General features: G+C 48.5%; 1 protein-coding gene across 1 annotated transcript in view; it reads left to right on the plus strand.

Annotated features, from left to right (window-relative positions):
• LOC126545269 (uncharacterized) overlaps window positions 1-3524 on the plus strand; it is a 34963-nt gene extending 31439 nt beyond the window's left edge. The window contains exon 6 of the mRNA XM_050193060.3: window positions 2340-3524. Coding sequence (XP_050049017.2) covers window positions 2340-2456 — 117 coding nt within the window. The 3' untranslated portion in view covers window positions 2457-3524. The remainder of the gene's footprint in view (window positions 1-2339) is intronic.
• Window positions 3525-21522: the final 17998 nt, after the last annotated feature.

Raw genomic sequence — 21522 nt, forward strand, 5'->3', positions numbered from 1 at the left:
GATAACTGCGGTTTCGCGGACACCCTTGATCGCGTTCTGTGTGACTGTCCTCGCTACAGCGAAGAATGACGATCGCTCGTCACTGCTCTAGTTCCCGTTGAACACATATAAACGTCAGAACAAACCATCAAAAAATATGGCAATGAAGCACTTAAAAAATTTTTAGAAGCAAGAAACCTGTACAAATGGCTTTAGCTTTAAGTGATGTTGTTTGTATTTCGCGTGATCCTATGCAGCGATCGTCTGCGATGATCGTGACCAGCCGTGATCCTATGCCCCCCCCCCCCTCCCCTCTCTCATTACGTTCTTAGTGTAAGTCAGCAAACAGGATTTTCTGTTCTTGTTAACCTATCTGCCTTCCTCCTTTCTGTCGTCTTTCTCCCTCCCTCTTTCTCTCTCGCTATGTCTGTTTGCGTAGAATCTCGGTCAAATGATATTATTATTTTTATCTCGATTCCATTCGAATCTAATCATTCTCTTCTCCGACCTGCTGGTCCTGGCAATAACATATGCGGAGCAAGGCCTAAACCAGTTACTAAAGGTGCTTAGCTTGGACAGAATTAAAGTATAATCATTGAATAGTTGCAGTTCAAATCTACTTCCGTAGCTGCAGAGTGTGCTGCCATGCTCCAAAATAAAATCGGCACGAGACCTTTTTTAACGATATAAAGACAGCGCCCGGTCATCATATTGACCAGAACACTCAACAAATTTTGTGGAAAAGAATATTTTCTTCTTACAATGGTGAATGATATATCGCGCCGGTAACGTTTACGATACTGACACGACAGGCGCTACATTTTTCTGGCTAATATTTTGTTTCGTCAAGCAAAATATGCAGAAGGTTGGGGGACAGAAGCCAATCAGGCTCCGTCCTCGTCTCGCGTTCTTATGAAACCTGTGCTTACGTTTTTCGAACTTCTTTCTGCATATTATTGCGGGTCACTTCAGCTATGGAAATAATTATGGTGAAGGGTAGACCACAGCACGGCAATTATGTTTCGAGTAGTGGTTGCCTGCTGTGTTGAGACGGCTGATTTACGACAAGGGGCTGACGAGTTTTGTAGGTATGTGCTGTATTTCATTATCCAGTATAGGCAGGGCAGTGCTGTAATATCTATTTAATTTATACCAGTTTGGTATACGAAGATCGGTGCTGCAAGGGGGCTTTTCCTGCATGTTTCTTACACCTCGAAAATATATTTCGAAGAAACCTTGGGCAGCATTTATAGGAACTTGACAGGGCCTTTTTGGGTATCTAACGAGTTGGGAAAACAGGCATTGCCAGGAAACAGGCTCGCGGCTTGTAACCAGTTCGCCAAAACTGGTGTCCACTGCTGAAAGACACACTGCTCGCACTGGTATGCACGTTGTCGATATTTTACTCCTTTAGCCAAGATACCTTAAAGAGAACTCAGGCGCTAAGCTACTGTAGGCGCAGCCGTTTATACGTCAAAAATGCTTTCAAAGCTTTTCTTGTAGCCATGCCGCACTTTAAGAGAAAGCACGCTGCATCGCCCCAGACTCCATAACTTTTAGTGCATGCAAGATGCGATGTTGTTACGTTTCTTCATGGTGAAATTTATTTGCATGCAAAACACTAAACATTAAGAACAAGTAGTCCCGAGGTGCGTCTACCCTATTTCGTGCTTAGCGTTTCCTTTGCCGCTAAAGCTTGATTCACACGACGGACAGCGTCACTGTTTTCAGTCTCGAGGCGGTCGTGATGCGACTTAGTTGCAATAGATCGTGCCGTTTAGCTCGTCTGTGGCGCCGTCGTGTTGGGCGTGATTCGACCGCACCATGTCACGTCAGGTTCGTCCGCGGAATCGGGTCCGTCACGCGAATCCAAATTTAGAGAGAGTGAAACACGGACTAGGTCAGTCCACGCACGAAGGTGATGGGGATTTGGATAACTGAAATGAATAGATGAGTCATATTTATTTATTTATTTATTTATTTATTTATTTATTTATTTATTTCACAAAAGAAAGTTACTCCAGACAAAAAGAAACGCTACCCTACAATTAAAGTTGAACGTCCAAGCCACATTTGTGTCTTTTTTTTTTGTCTATTTATTGTAGCAACAGAAATTCTTATCTAGTACTCCCCCACATAGTTATAGATGTCTTAGGTGAGACACTCAAAACAATGTTATCGCACGTCATTTCCTCTTCTATGTTGTTTTGGCCTCCGTACATTATTGAGCGACTCGCAACTTAGTCGACATAAATCTATCCCACCAAGAAAAGGCCGAAGCGGAGAAAAATACGCCAATTTTGGTTTATACAGATCTCTGATGATCTCGTCTTATGGCTTGCTTGTTTGTTTTTGCACAGACTGGCCGGGGCTATGAGACGGGGTTCTGCTACAGCGGCGCCTGCACTGTCACCGTGGTGCCCTATGTGCGACGGCTCATCCCGGGTTACAACAGGCTCGGCCTGCTGTTCGGATGACGACACCGCCTCCGCGACTTGGTGTTTCTCCAGACGTGTCAGCTCGAGTTTCTTCGCCGTGGACTGCGTGTTGTCAGTAAGAAAAAAAAAAGGAAGAAAAAAAAAAAACGAGATCGTGTCGTGATGCGTTTGCGTTACTCGCTTGCTTCGTGCGTAGCCGTACTGTAGCCGTGATTTCCAGCCCGGCCTGACACTCGATGACCTAGCAAAAGGACACGCAGCTTGGAAAGCGTATCCGAGTGGCACCGCTCGAAGTATGACGCCACTGGTTCGCTAAACCACGACGTATGCATGCTCACAACCTAGCCTTATTGTTATTGGATGTCAAGGGTGTACGATCACGTGAGTGGTCAGCGGCTGCATTTTAGAGTCGCGGTGGTTTTTTCCGCTCACATCGAGCAGTGTGAACACGCTGTCACCTGCAAAAGCATGCATGTTCTCTGTCTTTCAGGCAGGATGAAGCATGTCGCGATCTGGTGCCTCATGGCAGGAGAATTTACACTCGCTCTCAAGTTGCAGTTGTGCATCATTTAGTGAGCCTCCTCGTTCCGTTTCCTACGTGTTTTGCGACGTGAATATTTATTGCGTGTCTTACGGCGTCCACGGCCTAACATTCCATGTCATGGATACGAATTTTTCGGTGACAGATAGGGAGCCATCAGTACTCTGTCATTCTCCGGTTGTCTTCCTTCCAAGGACCGACCGAGCCCATTTTTCACTTGAGCTTAGGTAATCAGACGAGAACCGGCGTATTTCTCGGCATGGCAAATAATCTTCTGGAAAACCGTACAAATGTGAGTGCAAGCAAATAGTATGCACAAAGAATACCGTAGACGCAGCGGAGGCTTTCTTTTCTTCTCACATGTCTCTGAATTCCAGTCGTGCCTTGTTTTGAATCTGTTTAGCAATGTTACATCGGATGCTGCTTGCATACACATCGAAGCTGCCAGTCTTCCTGCTCCCGCCAAAAGCATTTGACATGACCATCACAAAGACCAGAGTATCTCTCAAATGATTAAGCTGCTCCCCTGTAGGAACGGTTGAATAAAGCACGTTTCCTGCTTCAAACTACTTGTCTGCCTTGTATTGGCCGCAGCTACAGCTGACTGAATACATCCATGAAGCTACAAGTTTTCTTCGCCGACATCTACTGGGAAACATTCCTTACATACAACATTTCGTACCTCAACGCGAGTAAGTATTTTTGCTCTTTGATCACTTCTATACAGCAAAGTCCAGAAGTTTAAAAATAGCTTAAAAAATAAAAAAAAGTACAGCTAACATTTACGAAACGTGTATAGGCGTTAATATATTTTCCTTGTAAGACTCGGTTCGCAGAAATTAGTCAAGAACAAGACTTGCGGAAGTTTTGACCTACGTTGCAGCTTGGTCACACCGACTCGCAAGCGTCCTCTCCGAATAACCATTAAAGTAACCAAATTTCGCAGAGAGCATCATCACTAAGCAGTGACCTTCATTTTGTCGTCAGTCGTTACCCGCGGTTGAGGAACCGGGAAAGCCTCAGACGCCCACGCGCATAAATCGTTACAAGCACAAGCTTTTTAGCGCGGTCGAAGCTCGCGCATATTAAGTAAACTCAGAATTAAAAGTCTGCTCCTTGCTTCGCGCGGTTGCAAAAGCTTAGCGTGACCGGCGTTCTGTGTCTGAAGCCTCGATCCTGCGTCGAATAACTGAGCGGACAGGCGATAGCGCTAAGTCGCCCGCGTTCTACGGTGACTGTCATTGACCACGCCTCCGAATAAAAAAAAAAAAAGGTAATGACAACGCGGGCGTGTGTCTACGCTCGAAGAGAGAATCGGCCGCGGCATCGAAGGCAGGACGCGATAGCGAAGAGAAATAAAAAAATTACAGATAAATAAAAATATTACCGACGATTACGTTACTTCCTAATGCGAAATTTGAGCGCAGCAAATAAGCTGTTTCACCGTTTGCGAGCCTTTGTTTGCGTTTGGCCTCGGCCTCGGCCGCGCGAACGGTAGAGTCTTCTCTGCGACGGCGATGAGCTTCTGCTTCAGCCTCGCTTACTGCTGGTTGCTCTCGACGGCGTCGATGAGCCTCCGCTTCGGCGGTGCGAACGGCAGGGTCTTCTCGGCGGCGGCGATGAGCTTCTGCTTCAGCCTCGCTTACTGCTGGTTGCTCTCGACGGCGGCGATGAGCCTCCGCTTCGGCGGCGCGAACTGCAGGGTCTTCTCGGCGGCGGCGATGAGCTTCTGCTTCAGCCTCGCTTACTGCTGGTTGCTCTCGACGGCGGCGATGAGCCTCCGCTTCGGCGGCGCGAACGGCAGGGTCTTCTCGGCGGCGGCGCTTAGCCTCTGCTTCGGCGACGCGTACTCCTGGATCATCTCGACGGCGGCGACGGTAAGCTTCTGCTTCGGCGGCACGCACCTCTGGATTCTGACGGCGACGGCGCTGGGCCTCTGCTCTGGCAGCTCGTTTAGCAGCAGCAGCAGCAGCAGCAGCAGCAGACGGAGGACTTCCATCGGTCGTCTCGCTCATGGCTCAGAAAGAACTGGCAGATAATTTCGCAGTGGCGAACGGCAGCGGCAATTTCGGCTCGGGCGGTGCACATATACAGATCCGCCGCCACCGATCTGGCTCTCTGATTGCCACCGCACAGGGCGAACGGCAGCGGCAATTTCGGCTCGGGCGGTGCACATATACAGATCCGCCGCCACCGATCTGGCTCTCTGATTGCCACCGCACAGGGGTTGCATTGGAGGAGGAGCGAAGAAAGGAATTAAGTTCGAGCCGGCGCTTTGACAACCGGAGACTCGCAGGAAGAGGGGGGAGGGGGGCGGCGTGTACACCCAGCGGCAAACGATGGGGGCAGAAGCGCGCGCAGCAAGCGGACAACACGATAAAGGGAGGAGGGAAGAGATAGCAGCGACTGACTGATGCCGCTGGCGCCGATAGTGAGTCAACCCCAGCTGCGGAGTTGGTTTCAGGGACAACGCCGCCGATGCCGACACAAACAATATGATACCCTCGCTTCCGCAGCGCTAAGAAGCAGGTCTAGCCGTGGGAAGGTGGTCACGTATTCGTCGACGTGCCGGGGCCTACGTGAAATAACCGGCGCGTCGGCAACTGAAGAGCACCCTATCCGCCACACAAGAACAGGGGGGGGGGGACTCTTTCCTCCTCTTTCTGCATGGCGGCGACGGTGTTCTATGCAGTCACGTTATCTTGACTCTCTAGCGGCGTCAGCGGCATCCAGCGGTATCAGTCGGTCGCTGCTAGCGCTGGGGGGATGAAAGGGGGGCGGAGCTGGTTACGAGGCCGACGACAACGCCGACGACGACGCGAAACCCAGGAACGGACGCCAAAGAGCTGCGCTCTAAAAGAACCATCTGGCGACAAATATTGAGAAAGGAGCAGTTTCGTTAGATATTCGAGCCTCCCGCAACTTATCGCGTGAGCGTCACGCAAAGAGCGAAATACGTGCCCTATCGACCACTGCTTTATTCTATGAGACTGTGGCCCTATGAGAGAGAGAGAGAGAGAGAGAGAGCAATCAAAACTGGAGAGGTTTACCTGGCGTGCGGCTAGGCAAACCACGCGAATGCAAACTCTATGCGAATGCGACGATGATACGTGAAATCATACGCACAGGACGTAAGACGGACGCATAAAACACGCAAAGCGTACGTGAAACATAAAGACTTAAGCTATGTTGTCGAGATCAGTGTCTCAAAGAACAGCTAAAAGCACCTTCGTCGCACGAGAAGCACTGACGACACAAGTTCATTGTTCAAGCAGATACATGCAGTTCTAGGTGCGATGTCTGAGGTGCGTTCAGTGCGCACATTGGGACGGTGTACTTGAGAGTGTAAAGAGGTTGCAAAATCAGATTACGTGAGTTATGTCCTCTCGTGCATTGCATGCGGAGCAGAATGGCAATCCTATCCGCAAAATTTTACGCAAGAAGTGTATTTTATATTGGCAAATAACGTTCAGAGGAATGTGGTGCCGACAGGGAGAGTTGGAATTGAGAGCTAGGGCGAGTGTAACACAACGACGCGGAGTGTGTCACGTAGCTATGCACAGCATGTTCCAGGATTCGGCGCAACTTATTCAATAAATAAATGCGTCTTGAATGTATTACATCTCGCTGCAGTTAATCCGCTGGCGAGACGGATTCTTGTTGCTGGATGAGAAGTGTATAACATCGTTTCTCCCACTCTGGACAGCCTAATTTGCATTTTAGTGTCCTTGAAGCTTAGTCTACGTTTATTACCTCAGTGAACCACGATAAGTAACCGCCGCTAAAGCTATAAACATAGTCGTAAAAGGAACTGCGCCAGCGAATAACAACGTCGACTGAAAACTTATAGCTCTCGGTGATGAAGTTTCATACTGCAACACTTTAATGGCGTTTTACGCTTCGTAGACATTATTTCTCAAGACTTATCAGCTGTTTTCCGGCTCAAAAGTTACAGCGTTGTGTAGGAGTTTCATGAGATGAGAAAGCGCAGTTAAACTCGTGGTTGCTTTTTGTAAAAGGGTGAGAAAATGCATTGTCCACGTGCCTTTAGTTCAATGACGTATTACTCACGCGTCCTTGGAACAATATTCTGATAGGGTTTCTTTACAAGCACGCACGCCCCCCTTGCCGCACACGCACATGCACGCACATGCACGCACCCACGGGCGCGCACATACACACAACACATATGCATGTATGCACGCAAGCACCCGCGCCCGTGCGCACCCATACACACGCATGCGCACACCCACGCGCTCACTCGCGCACGCACCCACGCACGCGCACACACAGCCACACATATACGCACATACACATCCATAGACACACGCACCCACGCACACACACACAACCACATACATACGCACATACACAAACACATTTATACACACGCGCACCTACGCACACACGCACGCACGCACAAATACACACACAACACACACGCATGTACGCACACACGCGCATACACGCACATACACACACACGCATGCACACGCCTGTGCCGCCCTTTTTAAATGCGAAGCATTTCTTAGTGAACATTGACACTTTGACAGTATCTATCTAGCCGCCTACGTCTTGGTGCTCTCATGGTCGTTTCGTTAATATGGTATGTGCTGAACTGGCACGGTATGACAAGAGTGTACGAAGAACATAAATGATTGGTCATGACATGAATATCCTGACATGTGTGTCATGTCGGTCATGAAGCAGCAGCCCACTTCTTGGCGCTGTCATGGTCGTTTCGTTAATTTGGTATGTACCAAAATTGGCATAGTATGACAAGAGTGTACGACGAATATACATAATAGGCCATGACGCGTGTGTCATGTAGGTCATGAAATAGACGCCTACCTGTTGGTGCTCTCATGGTCGTTTTGTTAACTTGGTAGGCAGGTAGGCACAGTGCTTGGCTTAACATCGATGCCCACAGGGCGTGGGATCTGCCGCCTTTTTTTAATGTGCGGTAATTTGCAATGTTGACAGACAAACCAGTTACACGAAAAGTGTTTCAAAGCGCTTTCCACAATTTAAAAAAAAAAAACGAATGCGGGCGCGAAGCGCACAATTTAAAAATGAAGAAGTAAGGTTTCTCTGTGTGAAAACTATCCACCACACCACTGACACGCACACCGCAAGGATTATTACAGCACCCCAACATTATAATATATTGAAATTGACTGTATCGATTAAGCTATACGACTGTACACCTCACCTAAATTAGAGCTATACGGCTGAAAAAGAAATATCCGAGCACTAATAAGCACTTCTTATTCGTAGTGGATGCGAAAGAGCGGTGCTTCGAGTTATCGATTGCTCGCGGTCAAGCGAGCGCGTTGAGATACTTGGCTGTTTAGCTCAGTGGGTAAGATACTCGGCGTTTGTGCATTTGTGTGCCCTTTTATTGTGCTTTTTTAGAGGTCTTTCTGCCGCCCCTTACCCCTTCCCCAGTGCGGGGTAGCAAACTGGACACCTATTTTCCGGTTAACCTCCCTGCCTTTCTCGTTTCTTTTATCTCTCTTTCAGTGCATGCAACCGTGGGTCCGAAACTCGCTACCGCCAACGTTTTCCTTTCGAATTTATTCTGTCTTTTTTATATATGAATTTCGGTATAGCGATTACCGAGGCGAAGTTAGAATGCAGGCCAGGGCTTGCGCGGACAAAGATCACGCGGGTCACACAGGCCTCCGAGAGCGAGGGTGACGTGGCGTTGCAGGCTGCCCTCTCCCCTCCCGCAACACTTGGCGCGCCAGCGCGCGTCAGCAAGTGTTCCCTTTCGCCCGCTTTGCTCCGTCGAGGCGCGCACGTGACGTGGCCGTCGCAGCCAATGGGAATTTAGGCGCCTTTTAGCTGCTACAGACGCCGGCTTTATCGCTCAATGAGCCATCTGATGGTCCCGCATCAATAACGCAAGCACGTGGCGCAAGGCAGGTCATTCAACAACATGAGCGCGAACCAATTAGCGTTGAACATTGAAGGAAAACCCCGCCAGCTGTGCCGCAAGCTTTAGAAATGAAGTACGTGGAAAAAAAATGCAATACTATGTTTTTACAAGATGCTCCGATGAGGGGCGTATCGCTCCCGTGCATGCTAATTCGAATGAAATAAAACTATAGACGCGGTCATTGAGACGCAATTTGTGCGCAAGAAAGCGCAAGCGTGCCGATGAAAAGACGAGCTCCAGATTTAGGATGGAGGTGCTATTGCAAACACGCTCGCGTTTAGTATGCGACGTATGTGGCAGTGTTCGCGCCCGCACAGCATGCGACCGCGAGCGCTTTCATGCTTGGAAATTAGCCTCGCGAATTTTCTGCGCACTTAGGCAAATATTACGCCAATATATATATATATACATGTCGTTTATAGGAAAAACGTTCGCAGACGTGCGTGTTGTTTAAAGCGCGCAATTCATATCCAACAAAGTTCAAGTGTGGCCTCGGGAAGGGTTTAACAGAGGAGGAGAGGCGGGCTCGCCCAGTTGTATATGCAACACACGAGCACGTTCGCGCCCACACATCAGCGAACTGCGAGCGCTCCAATTCTCGCAATTTTCCTTAAAAACTTAGCGAACTTTAAATGGAATTCTCGCGAATCATGCACGAACCTAGGTATACATTGTCGAGCAAAAGTTAGTTTAAGACGCGGCATATTGCGCTTATACAGAACAATTAGGGCTCGAGAAAGTGGCCTTGTATGGCCTCGGGAAAAGAGCTACGCGATAGCAGGGAGACTGCTTCGCAGAGATCTTCCCACTTAGTATGCGACACCGGAAAGGGGTGGGGGGGGGGGGGGCTGTACTGACGCTTGCAAAGCGTGCAACCGCGATCGCGCCCGTTTCTCGGGAACGAGCACCAAATGCAACGGGCGCACGCGCTGCAAATGAGATAATATAAACGCGTGTGTGGACCGACGGGCCGTTGGCCTCTCGCGAGAAAACGAAACGACGCAAAAACGCCAATTTCTCTCGCTCTCTCTCGACTGTCCCGTAGAAGAAGCAGAAGAAATACCAGCTCTTCAGAGGCGCGCGCGCGCTGCTCCCTCGCGAGGACTTGCGTCCGGCGGTGCCTTCGCATGCGTGCCTCGCGGGCTTAGTCACACGTACGATCCAGCTATCAGCTGTATAGGCAAGTGTGGCGAGCGTGCGTGGGGCGGCGGTCAGGAGACTAACGAGGCCAGTCGACCCTCTGCAGTAGCGGAGGAAACGGGCGCGATTCTACGCCCCGCTCAGCCTGCCAAGGACGCCGCGGCGCGCTCCTCGACAACGTCGTCCGCGGCCACCCCCGAGAATTAATCACCGTCCTTCCCATAATTTGCCGTGACGGCACTGAGTTCGCGGTCTGTAGCTACCGCTTCTTGGCCCTGATTTCTTCGCCTCTACCGTTGTGGATGTGGCTGTTAAGGGAGGAGGCATTAGCGAAAGAAAAGCACTAAAATGAAGTTCTGGCGTCTTCAACAGAGACTTCAGAAATACACAACCGCAGTTTACGAGGACGTGGCGGCGCCCCTAAACGTTATTGTGGTGCTTATAACCGGCTCCGTTTGCAAAGACGGATCCGGCTTTGGTCATGGGGCGTCCTATCTAATAAAGAACAGATGTGTCCGTTAGTGTTTAAAGGATGTGGCACATATCTCCTGTAGTGCATATGAAACTGCTTAAATCACTACCGAACGAAAAGTGTAGAAGAGCCTTCATGCTAACGCTTACCATTGATATTCAACTACGGCGAACGCCTGCCCTCTACACAGACGTTCAACTTTAAAATTTTCGCGCACTGCGCAGGCAATGGCTCCATAAGTGGCGTCACTGGAACTGCCAGCGCTAGAATCACGAGTGCGATGTGCATTTAGTGCGTAAAACAAAAGCATGAATGATAGCAACATTGGGCCTGGTGTAACACACACTTGTCTAATAACAGCAATAACCGACGCTTGTGTTGCTTACTGACGCCCACAATGAACGCGTCTTGCTATAATGACGAGCCAATATATTTTAGTACGCGATTTTAGGAATTATAGACATGGTGTCCATCTGTGAGTCTCCTGGTGAAACTTGTCCGTATGCCCGAAAACTGGTGTGGTAAGTGGAATTTATCCCTGTTGGCATCAGCGACATCATTATAGGCTCGAGATGTGTAAAAAAGAGCAGGAAGGCTTGTTTACTTAGAAACGAATTTACTAGAAAGTGCTGGAAACGAATGCCATCCTCAGAATTTGCTCCAAATGGATATGCCTTATGAAGTCAGGGGCTCCAATTTGTAAAATGCATTATGTGCCTTGAAGCAGTTTGCTAGACATTTAATAAGTAAAAATTGTTAGTCAATTGATCATGCGTTTCGACTTATCATCCAGATAATGTCCACCTCTTCAATTAATCGAACTCAAGGAGTAGAGCTACAGAATGTCACATGAAAACTTGAAGAAAAAAATTAACATAGCTGACATATTAAATGACCAATTAGATGGATGACATATTTTGCAGCATTCACAGGCGCCCTTTCTACACGACTGCCGTGCGAAACAGTATGTGTCAACTGTTTGTCTGTCGCCTCTCACGTCGGACAAGATAGTTGAAAAAAAGAAAGAGAATATGAAGACAGCAGCGATGTAATTTACCAAATAAATTGTTCCCGCATGAGTTGGAAGCATGGCACGCAGTCTTGATTGTGAATACACATAAGGAGCATTCTCTCGTTTGGGTACAATTGGAATATACTATATACATCCCATGTCTTTGAAGACCTCGTGGCTAAGTGCTTTTAGCGAAATGCAGCACAGGGGTCGTTTCTGATTTTCTGAAAGAGAGTAAGATAGCGAGAAACAAGAAAAGACTTAAAGGTTACCTAGACGGGCGTCCGGTTGGCTACCCTGCCGAGAGGAGAGGTGATGATGGATTGAAAGGAAAAAGCCAAACGCAAAGTGAGATAAAAGTTTATGTGCACAGAAGAAGGCACAGAGTGTCTAGAAACAACATCTTTTCAGGTACGTTCGTTTTTTAGAAAAGTCACTAGAGGTCACGTAGGTTTCGGTGTTGATGATAAATGAGGCCAAGCAGCCAGTACATTTGTCTTCGTAAAGGGTCCACCTTCCAGTTGGATGAACGCGCTCCGAAGAGACATGTTGTACGACGAAGCGAGTGTAGTAGCACAGGAGGTGTTCGATAGTCTATTCGCAGTTCCAGGGATCGCATATTGGGGAATCAACCATTCCAATGGCGAATGAATATGGATTTGCGAGGGCACACCCAGTCTTGGGCGGCACAGCAGCGCCGTGTCACAGCGGGAGAAGGCTGATGTTTATTCGCCGCTGCAGTGACCGATCAAGCCTAAACGAACGACGGTTTGAGTACTCTGGAGTCCTCTAAAGAGCCAGCGTAATTCCACGACTGATTTGCCGAAGTTTCTGAGCTACGCTCGCTATTGTAGTGGTATGAGCATGCGTTGTCCGTGCATTATCATGGGCAGATCGGGCAGCGGCATCAGCAAAATGGTCGCCGAAAATGCCGCAATGACCAGTCAGCCACTGGGAAATGACACGCACGGTCCTCCAGGCAAGCTTTCCGCTGTTGCTCTCAATAAACCTTCTTTCTTTCTATTGTCCTGTTTCCGCCGAAGATTTTCGTCACGCATTCACGGTCGTTTATGGCACAGGAAATCAGTTACGCCGACGCTGACTCGACACCTGCTCCCCGCGCTGACTGATGGCTTGGAGACAGGTTACAAAAGAGAGAGTCGACGAACGCTTCCAGGAGCATTTTGTTGATATGGAAAGAGAACGCGTGTATTTTAAAAGGTCATCTGCATTTTAGGATGAGGTAGTAGTGCTAGAAGTATAATATAGATATTGCGTGAGCATTTGCGTGGAACACACAGCGAAACAACCTCGTCCCAATGAAAACAATAGTGGAGGCGCCGAGCACTTCTCTGTAAGCAAATGTGATGTCCGGAATCTCATCAGAAATGGACAGGATTATCCTCTACTCCGAGGAGGGGATGGGGCAGAAGAGGGCTGCCTATAACCTTTGGTCGCCTGAATGTGGTGTATGCTTTCTATCACCACTCCAGATCTTTTCTCGCCCGGCGTGAGAAGACCCCGGAGACGACCGCGCGTAAATGTGCGCGACCCCGCCAGAGCCTCACTGCGCGTGCGTACCACGATGCGGCCACGATCAAACTCGGGGGGGATGGGGGAGGTGGCAGCAAACACACAGCAGCAACTTGCCGTCGTGAAACGCAGCTCGCAGCAGAGCGAGCCTACGCGGCTGCAGATATCAGGACGGGATCGACGATTGCCCAACACATCGTCGCACTTTCTTCGACGACGGCGGTATACAGAGGATCAGGGGGACGCACGCGGTAAAAGAAGCGGGAAGGCTGCCGACCAGAAACCTTTCGCGGTTCTCGCTTACCGCAGATCGTTCCCTTTCTGCAGGAATGCTTCTTTTCAGACCGTGCGCCTGCGCGTATACGTCGTACGTACGAAAACGCGATCGCTGTTCGAGAGACGCGTCGGGGGCCTTCGCGACGTGTTGCGATTCCGATCGCGCTCTCCGCCGTTTGCACGTCTCTCGCTTGCGGCCACTCAATTCGCCTCGTGGCAGTGTCACCGGGTCACAAGAGCGGTGGTCGGCTGCTCTATGCGTGCTTGGACAACCACGACGATGCTAGGATTCGCCCAGTGCGGCAAGGCTGCTGCGCGAAGATGGGGAAAAGCGCCGTAAAGGTGTCTCAGGGGAAGGCGTTCGACCTGCTTTTAACGCCCATTCCTCGGGCGCTCTGCAAAAACGAGCCCGCTCAGTAAAGCACGTACTTGGACGCCCGCGCTGCCACGCCGAGAGCTTTCTCTTGTCCCGCAAGAGATAAGCGGAGTCTTGGAGGGTGGTAAAGGTTATAGACCTCCGTTAAAGGTGCATTAGAGACACCCATGCTGTTCCTCTCTTCGGAGACGATGTACTACAGTTTTCGCAATGGTTCGAATTGAACGTGTGGCTTCTAGCACTTGTAGGAGGCTTGGACTTGGAAGGTATCGTGGTATCACGGTCAAAGATACGTTCGCAAATAGTTATTCAAAGGGGAGAGATTCTTCGCTATTTGCCTTATCGATTACAGTGTCTTGTTGCGTGTGCGGTATTCGAAACATAGCGCATTGAATCCGGTCATAGCACGTAGCCTTTGAGCATGTTGAACAGAGAAAGAGAAGGAAATCGGAGCTCCCCACCCAAAATAAGATTTGCAGAGGTCTGCCTAGCAAGTCGTCTAGCGGGCTATCCTAGAAGATAGCGATGACGTATGATATCACGCAAGCACACATAACGTGCACGCAATGGAACAACTACAAATACTTGCAGCGCTATAACAAAACGAGCGGTCGAGGTCGGGGTTTCGATAAAAAGTCATGAGCGAGCTCGTAGCGCGTGACGTGCAGTTGACGCTGCTACAGTATTGAGATACTTGTACAGACAAAAAAAAAACGTGGCATAGCTAATCTCACGGTGACGGTCGAAGGTAATGCGAATGGCAGTCCGGCGAGGTTTGCGACAGACCACGTTCCTGAAGTCATGCTTATTTAACGCGTGTAGCGGTAATTCTGAGACCTCCGTTGCTTCGGCTATATGCCACATACTCCGATATCATCCCACTTTGCTATGGCTTGCCAAGATAGCCAATGAGGATGGAGGCATGGCGACGACTGTATGACACCGATGCAGTGACGATGGAATGATGAAGAAGGAATGGTATCGATCGAACGACAAAGGCGCATAACGACGGTGGCATGACGATAATGAAATATCGGTTCTTAAATTATGACGATCGTATAACGACGAAACGTGACGACGACATCATGAGAGCAATGAGATGACGACGACTGTATGATGACGATAGCGTTACAACGACGGTCTGACGACGACATGATGAAAAAGTGGCAATGACGACAATGACGGCGATGACTAGACCAAGACGGCATGACGACGACGGTATGACAACGGGTCTAAGATAGCCTGTTTGTGACAACCATGCAATGAGGACGATGGCACGACACTGGTGGCATAATCACGATCCAATGACGTCAGCACGATTACGACAGAATGAAGAACAAGGAACAACGTCGAAGGATCGCCTAAGGTGGTATTACAGCGCTGGCATGATGAAAATGAGATGACGATACGGACGTTATGACGACGGTGAACCGACTGCGTGACGGCGATGGCATGACGACGATGGCATGACGAGAGTCGGATGCCAAAGTTACAGCAATGACGATGCAACGACCACGACGGCATCCCGAAGACGCGATGACAAAGAATGTATGACGGCGACTGTATGGGGACGGCGCAGTGAGGACGATGGCGAGACAATGGCGTAATGACAATGGGGTGATTACTAAAGTGATGACAATGACAAAACGACAGCGTGACGACGACGGCACGACGACGACTGTGTCCCGACGAAGGACTGAGGACGACAGCATGGCGAAAGTCGGATGACAAAGATGGAATGACGACGATGCAACGGCCACGATGGCACGACGACTCCGAACACATACCTAGTGACGACCCAAGCTTTTAGACTAATAGGACCACTGGGTCTGAGTAGGAGGCGTGACGACGGCAGCATGACGAGAGTGAGATCACGAAGCTGGAATGATCATGATTGAACGACCACGACGACATCACTATGGTGGTGTGACAACGAATGTATGACTACTGCATGCCGACGATGGTGTGATGATGGCGGAATGACAAGTGTAAGATGGCAAAGCTGGAATGACCACGATGCAACGGCCACGAGGACATCCGAACTACGAGCGCATACCTAGTGGCCCAAGCTATTAGACAACTTGGGCCACTAGGTTGGGGTAGAAAGCGTGACAACGACGGCGTCACGAGAGTAAGATATCACAATGGTAGAATTACGACAATGGAACGACCATGATGACATCAAAACCAAGAGCATACACTACCTACCTAGTATATGTACCTAGTTGCCCAAGCAGATAGACAACTTGCGTCTCGAGTCAGCGTAAGAAGATTAGATAGATAGATAGATAGATAGATAGATAGATAGATAGATAGATAGATAGATAGATAGATAGATAGATAGATAGATAGATAGATAGATAGATAGATAGATAGATAGATAGATAGATAGATAGATAGATAGGCAGGCAGGCAGGCAGGCAGGCAGGCAGGCAGGCAGGCAGGCGGGCTCAAAACGGCTGAAGTATGCAAAGAATGCTATCCACATGAAAAAGAAAAGATTGACTAATAGTGCTGAAAAGGAACCGGGGAAATAGCCAGGTATGTAAATGATGCTAACGGCGTGGATAGCGGCGGATAAAATGGTGTTAAATGTAACGTAAAGGTTGAGCTAGGTGCAGAAACAGCAAGCTGGGTATAGCGATGGAACGAAAGCCAAGGATCAAAAGATATCGAACAAAGAATGAAATCGGAAGGGATAATATTTATAATAATTGAAAGGCCAGTGCCTTACTGTTCCAAGAGAAACGGAAACTTTCAACGAATTTCAGTTTGAGTCGTCGCTGTCGGAGTTCAGTCCCCGCGGTTGTGGGGATGAGCCCCAGTTGTGTCCACACCTTAGCGCATTTCATTTTGGCCACCAGCCGGGGACATAGTGTAGGCAGTAGCTACTGCAGAAGGAGCGGTCCAGCGCAGGGAAGGGAGGATGGGGCGAAGCGAGTTAAAATGTGTTGAAAAGATAGTGCTCCGAGGAATTTCCAGTAAGTTTGCAATATGTTCGGGCATTCGTCATATACCTGATACAGCAATACGCCGGTTTGCCCCGTCGTTTCTCAAGGTGAATTTGGATAGCATTGTTGGGTAGTGCCCGATGGTAAAGTACAGCGCCCTCCCTAATGTGTATTTATGATAGGGATGGTAAGGTAAGTCTGCTGTTTCTGGATTCCTCGAGCCGATTGCGGCGTTGTTTTCGATGTTCGGCTCTGACAGCTCTGGGGCGATAGGCCTCTATCTGGCCACTCCATAGGGTTGCTCAGTGTTATTTGATATTGAGATGAGGCACGAGACAGAGGCCGAAAAAGAATAAAAGGCTAGGAGACCAACTACGGTATAGTGTCCGTCTGGCTACCCTTCACGCGGGGAAGGAGAAAGGTGATAAAATAATAAGAAGGAAGAGAGAGATAAAAAAAAAATATTTGAAGTCCCTGCTGGGTTCGAATGAGTCAGTGTGCGCACCACCGCAGATGGACGTTTCACACTCGTATAATGACAGGGGCCTGTTTAGCCAAGTTCCCTTCAAAAACAGCATCAACGCTTTGGTGACATCGTGCCAACTAGAGCTCTTTGGCCAAGCTCCCAGAATCTTGACGTATTTCCGAGAACGGTTTGTTGTCTAAGCGGCTGAGGCTAGTACTAAGATCGTATTGGAGAAGGCTGTACAGTGGCACATAATGTGCTCTGTAGTTTCGTCCCAACCGCACGGCGCGGTGCTGTTGCTGCGGTGCGCACGCGGTTCTTTTGGTCATTGCAATGATGGATGAATAAGCTTTCGTAAACGCGACGCCCAGCCGCATGGGATGTACAAAAGTAGTTCCAAGAGGTGGGAATTCGGGCGGAAGGCGAAGCCTGCAGTCACGGTCTTGTGAATACACTCGGCAGTCGGAAAATTTCGGTGAATTTGATGGTCAATGCGTGACGCAAGAAGCAAGTGGATAAAGTTGTTAGATTCGATTCTGGGGTCTTACGTGTTAAAACCCCGGTTTGTTCATGAGGCGCGCCGTATAAGGGAGGGTTCCGGATCAGTTTTGATCACCTGGGGATCTATAACGTGCGCCCAATGCCCGGCACGTGGGCGTTTTTTCATTTCAGCCCCCATCGAAATGTAACCACTGCGGCCGGGATTTGATCACGCGACCTCGTGCTTATAGCGGCGCAACGCCGTAGCCGCTGAGCCACCACGGCGGGTGGCTAAGGTTGTCGTGCTGCATCTTTTCGCGACCGCTGCATAAGCATGATCTCGTTCATTGCCCTCTATTCACTTGTGACCTACGACCCACTTCAGAAGAACCTGAAAATGGAGGGTGTTTCTGCATACATATGCGGCGTGTGTAGTACGGATATGGCACGGGAGACTACTTTTCGTAAAGGAACGTAACGCTTACTCAGTATCTTAGCGTATTGTGATAATGTCAGTGTCGTGCGCGTGCATGCAAACGGCTTTTGTAATGGTCTGAATCTCTGTAGGATATAGTGCTGCTTCGTGACAAGGGATGACCTGGTTTTGTGGTCCCCCCCCTGCTGTGTTAGTGTTATCCCGGGCTACGAGTTGCTCCGAGCTAGGTCAGGGTGCGTGGAAAAATCTTCCGGTGACGATTGCTCATACGTATACCATATGGAAATCATACAGAAATCATTGAGCACGTTTTGTTAGCAAGTTGTAGTATCGACCCATGGAGATGGATGAGTGAATACTGAACAGCCTGCCCGAGATAACTGCCTCTTCAGGATAGTGTACGGTAAAATTGAATGAAAGCGCGGTCGAGTGAAATGAAAGACGTCTACAATTTAGCGGAGCAAACATTAGAAAAACAAACATCCAGAATCAAAAGAACACGACTCCTTAAAGTCAAAACGTTTTAGAGTTCAACGGTCTGTAAGCACGAAGCGTAGCAGATAGGTAAAAATAACCAGCTTGCCATCAAACTGGTCATTATTATCCCTACACCGTTTTAAAAGGGATGCTCATAAAATGCATCTGTCGATCAATTGATACAACGTGAGTTAATTGTAGCTAAAGCTGTTATCCACGGCGTATATTTAAAGCAGGGATTCATTGTTTAGCTATTCACGGCTGTACTAACATTTCCCTGCCTAGGGTAGCAAATCAGATTGCTTCTCTAGTTAACGTCCCCAAACTTACTCTTTGCGCTTTACTTTTTTTTGTGTAGCCCAGGAGGATGCTGAAAGTTATACGTATAACGTTTTCCGCGAGATATTTGCAGCATAACGTGAAAAGAAAGAAAGAACGATCGGTGGGTATTTGCATGTATTCGAGTGCGCGAACTGTTGCAGTAAGTAAAACGAAAAAGTAAATTCGTTAATACAGACGAAGCAAGGCACAGCCGTCCGAAAAAAGAACAAACATTAACAAATAACTATAATTGTCTTCCTGAAAAAAAAAGTTCCATGAATCAACACAGTTGTTCATCTGTTATATTATTATTTAGACATGAGAGAGGACCTTGACACGGTCAATTTTTTTTCCATTCTTTTCGCCTTTCGTCGTCGTTTCGTTCGTGGTACGGATGCTCCTGAGTCGACGCTCTTACTGGGATCGACCACTCAGCGTGACGAATGATAAAGAAAAAAAAAAGAACGGAAAACAATAATGAATCGTACAAAATACAAGCTCCGGTTGCCCAAGTTTTCGCAGCTCTCCCTGCTTCCTGTCATCTGTTTCAATCATTCCATCTTCGCCCCTACGACTAGTTGCGCGTCCCCTCCTGCCTTCTCGTGTTCAGTTCTTTTTCTTCCCCGCATAGCAATGCTATGTTTCATCGCACGACAACTTTTCAGAATTTACAGATTAAGTTCGCAATCAATTTGGAAAGTTGACAGCCACGTAATGGTTGCAGCAACAGACCGGTATCCATCGACTTGTCGTCGCTATAAACAGAGAAAGCTTAAGCACCTTAAAAGGCACAAAAGACAAATATAAGGTTAGCATAGACAGCTATGTCGCGCCTCTGTTATATCAAATATGTCTTTGTTGTGTAGAGGTGGTGATGCCAGCCGCAAATACAAACATCAGTTTCCCGTTACGTCAAAGATATTGATATCGACTACATATGTTTAGTCATTAGTCAACTGGTGTAGAGGAACGTTGACGGTGTTTACTTTTACTTGCCTTTGAACGTAAGCAAGTACTCAACTCAGGAAAACCACGTGGTACCTTCTTCTGCAAACAAACGGCCGGAATACGTGAACATACTGCGAAATCAGCGACGTGACAATGTCGTCGTTGCATCGCCGGTTCTGGCGTGACATAAATATATATATATATATATATATATATATATATATATATATATATATATATATATATATATAGAGAGAGAGAGAGAGAGAGAGAGAGAAAGATTGCTCATACCTTTTTTCCTTTTTTTTTCAGATGATATTCAGGGTTCCTCTGGGAAAGAATCAGAAACACAATTCCTTAAGCATACTCAACGAGTCCAGACCGATTTCCGGAATCTCTTTAGCGTCTCTTGGCGTCTGTAGCTAGGTCGATATATTTGGATCTGCAATGTACAATCACAAGAGCTTTAATTTTCTGGCACGAAGCAAATAAATAGCTTCAACGTAATAGTGAAAGGAAATCATATTCAAACCTAGTACCAGTCCCTGGGCACCTATAGGCTCCGCTTATGAGAAACGCGCATTTCCTTCTCATGACACTATTCAATCGATTCGTCACCAACCATGCTGCGCCGTTCCGTGAATATTACCTTACTCGCAATTCGGTTGATTGCATTTGCACGTATAAGTTATTGTATGAAAAGATTCCATTGACATTTAAGGTATGCAAGGCATGCCAAGAAACAACCCCCCCCCCCCCTCCAAAACGAAAAAGGAAGAAACAAAAGGAACGGATGCGGCTCTTTCTTACCTGATATATATGTTCCGAAAGCCTTAAGCATAACACAACATCCTCTGCTAACAAAAATCGTGCTGAACAAAAAGAAGAAGAGTATTGATGAGTGTTCGGGTGCTGAAGATTTCGATTTTCTTGCCCGTTTGTGCGCCCGTATAATCATTCCGCGCACGTATACGTGGCGTGCTTTGCGCGCATGCTCAACGAGGGGCATGGAACAGGATCCGCCGTATCGCGGGCTCCTGCAGTGTGCTTCAGCGCCGACATTGCCGTGTTGCCCAATGCTTCCAGTGTTCCTGCTCGCCTCGTACAAAAAAAGAAAAGATAAAGGAAACGCGCCAGCAAAGTTTTGTAGCTTGCACGCGCAGCTTCGTTACACGGTTGCGCACGCGCCGTACGCGAGCGGCGGTCTGTGGCGGCGCTTTCAGTTAAGATCGAAATGCAGCCATCGCCCTCGAAGATCAAGCGCGCCGGTCGCCTATACAGCCTTCAAGAAGCCGGTGTAGAGCGCGCGCTTTCGAATACATACAAGCCAGACGCGGGAAGGGGCCGTTCGATTTAGTCGAGTCTCCTGCTGTTAAATATGGAGAGAAGGAGCCGGAATTTCAGCGTGATGGAAGGTAAAGGATGTCGGCATTTGCAACGCTGCGCGTCTGGGAATGTGGCGTGGAATAAAAGCATCTGATCGCGAGCGGGCGTTCGGCGCTGGATAAAGTGGGCTGGCTGGTATACGAGGCGTCGTCGTCACCTTGAAAGGCGCGCGCTGAAAACACCCCCTGCACTGACTTTCGTTTGTGAGAGGAGGAAAAAAAAAGCGAAGTGTACATGGCAAGGTGCGCGCGGCCTTCATGCACCAGATGTCGTGAAACATGCAAGCGACGCGGATTCTTGAATGGCGCTTTCGACGTTGGCCAACAACAGATAGCACTGACCGCATGGT

This window comes from Dermacentor andersoni, chromosome 3 (assembly GCF_023375885.2).
Source record: "Dermacentor andersoni chromosome 3, qqDerAnde1_hic_scaffold, whole genome shotgun sequence".
NCBI classification, from domain to species: Eukaryota; Metazoa; Arthropoda; class Arachnida; order Ixodida; family Ixodidae; genus Dermacentor; species Dermacentor andersoni.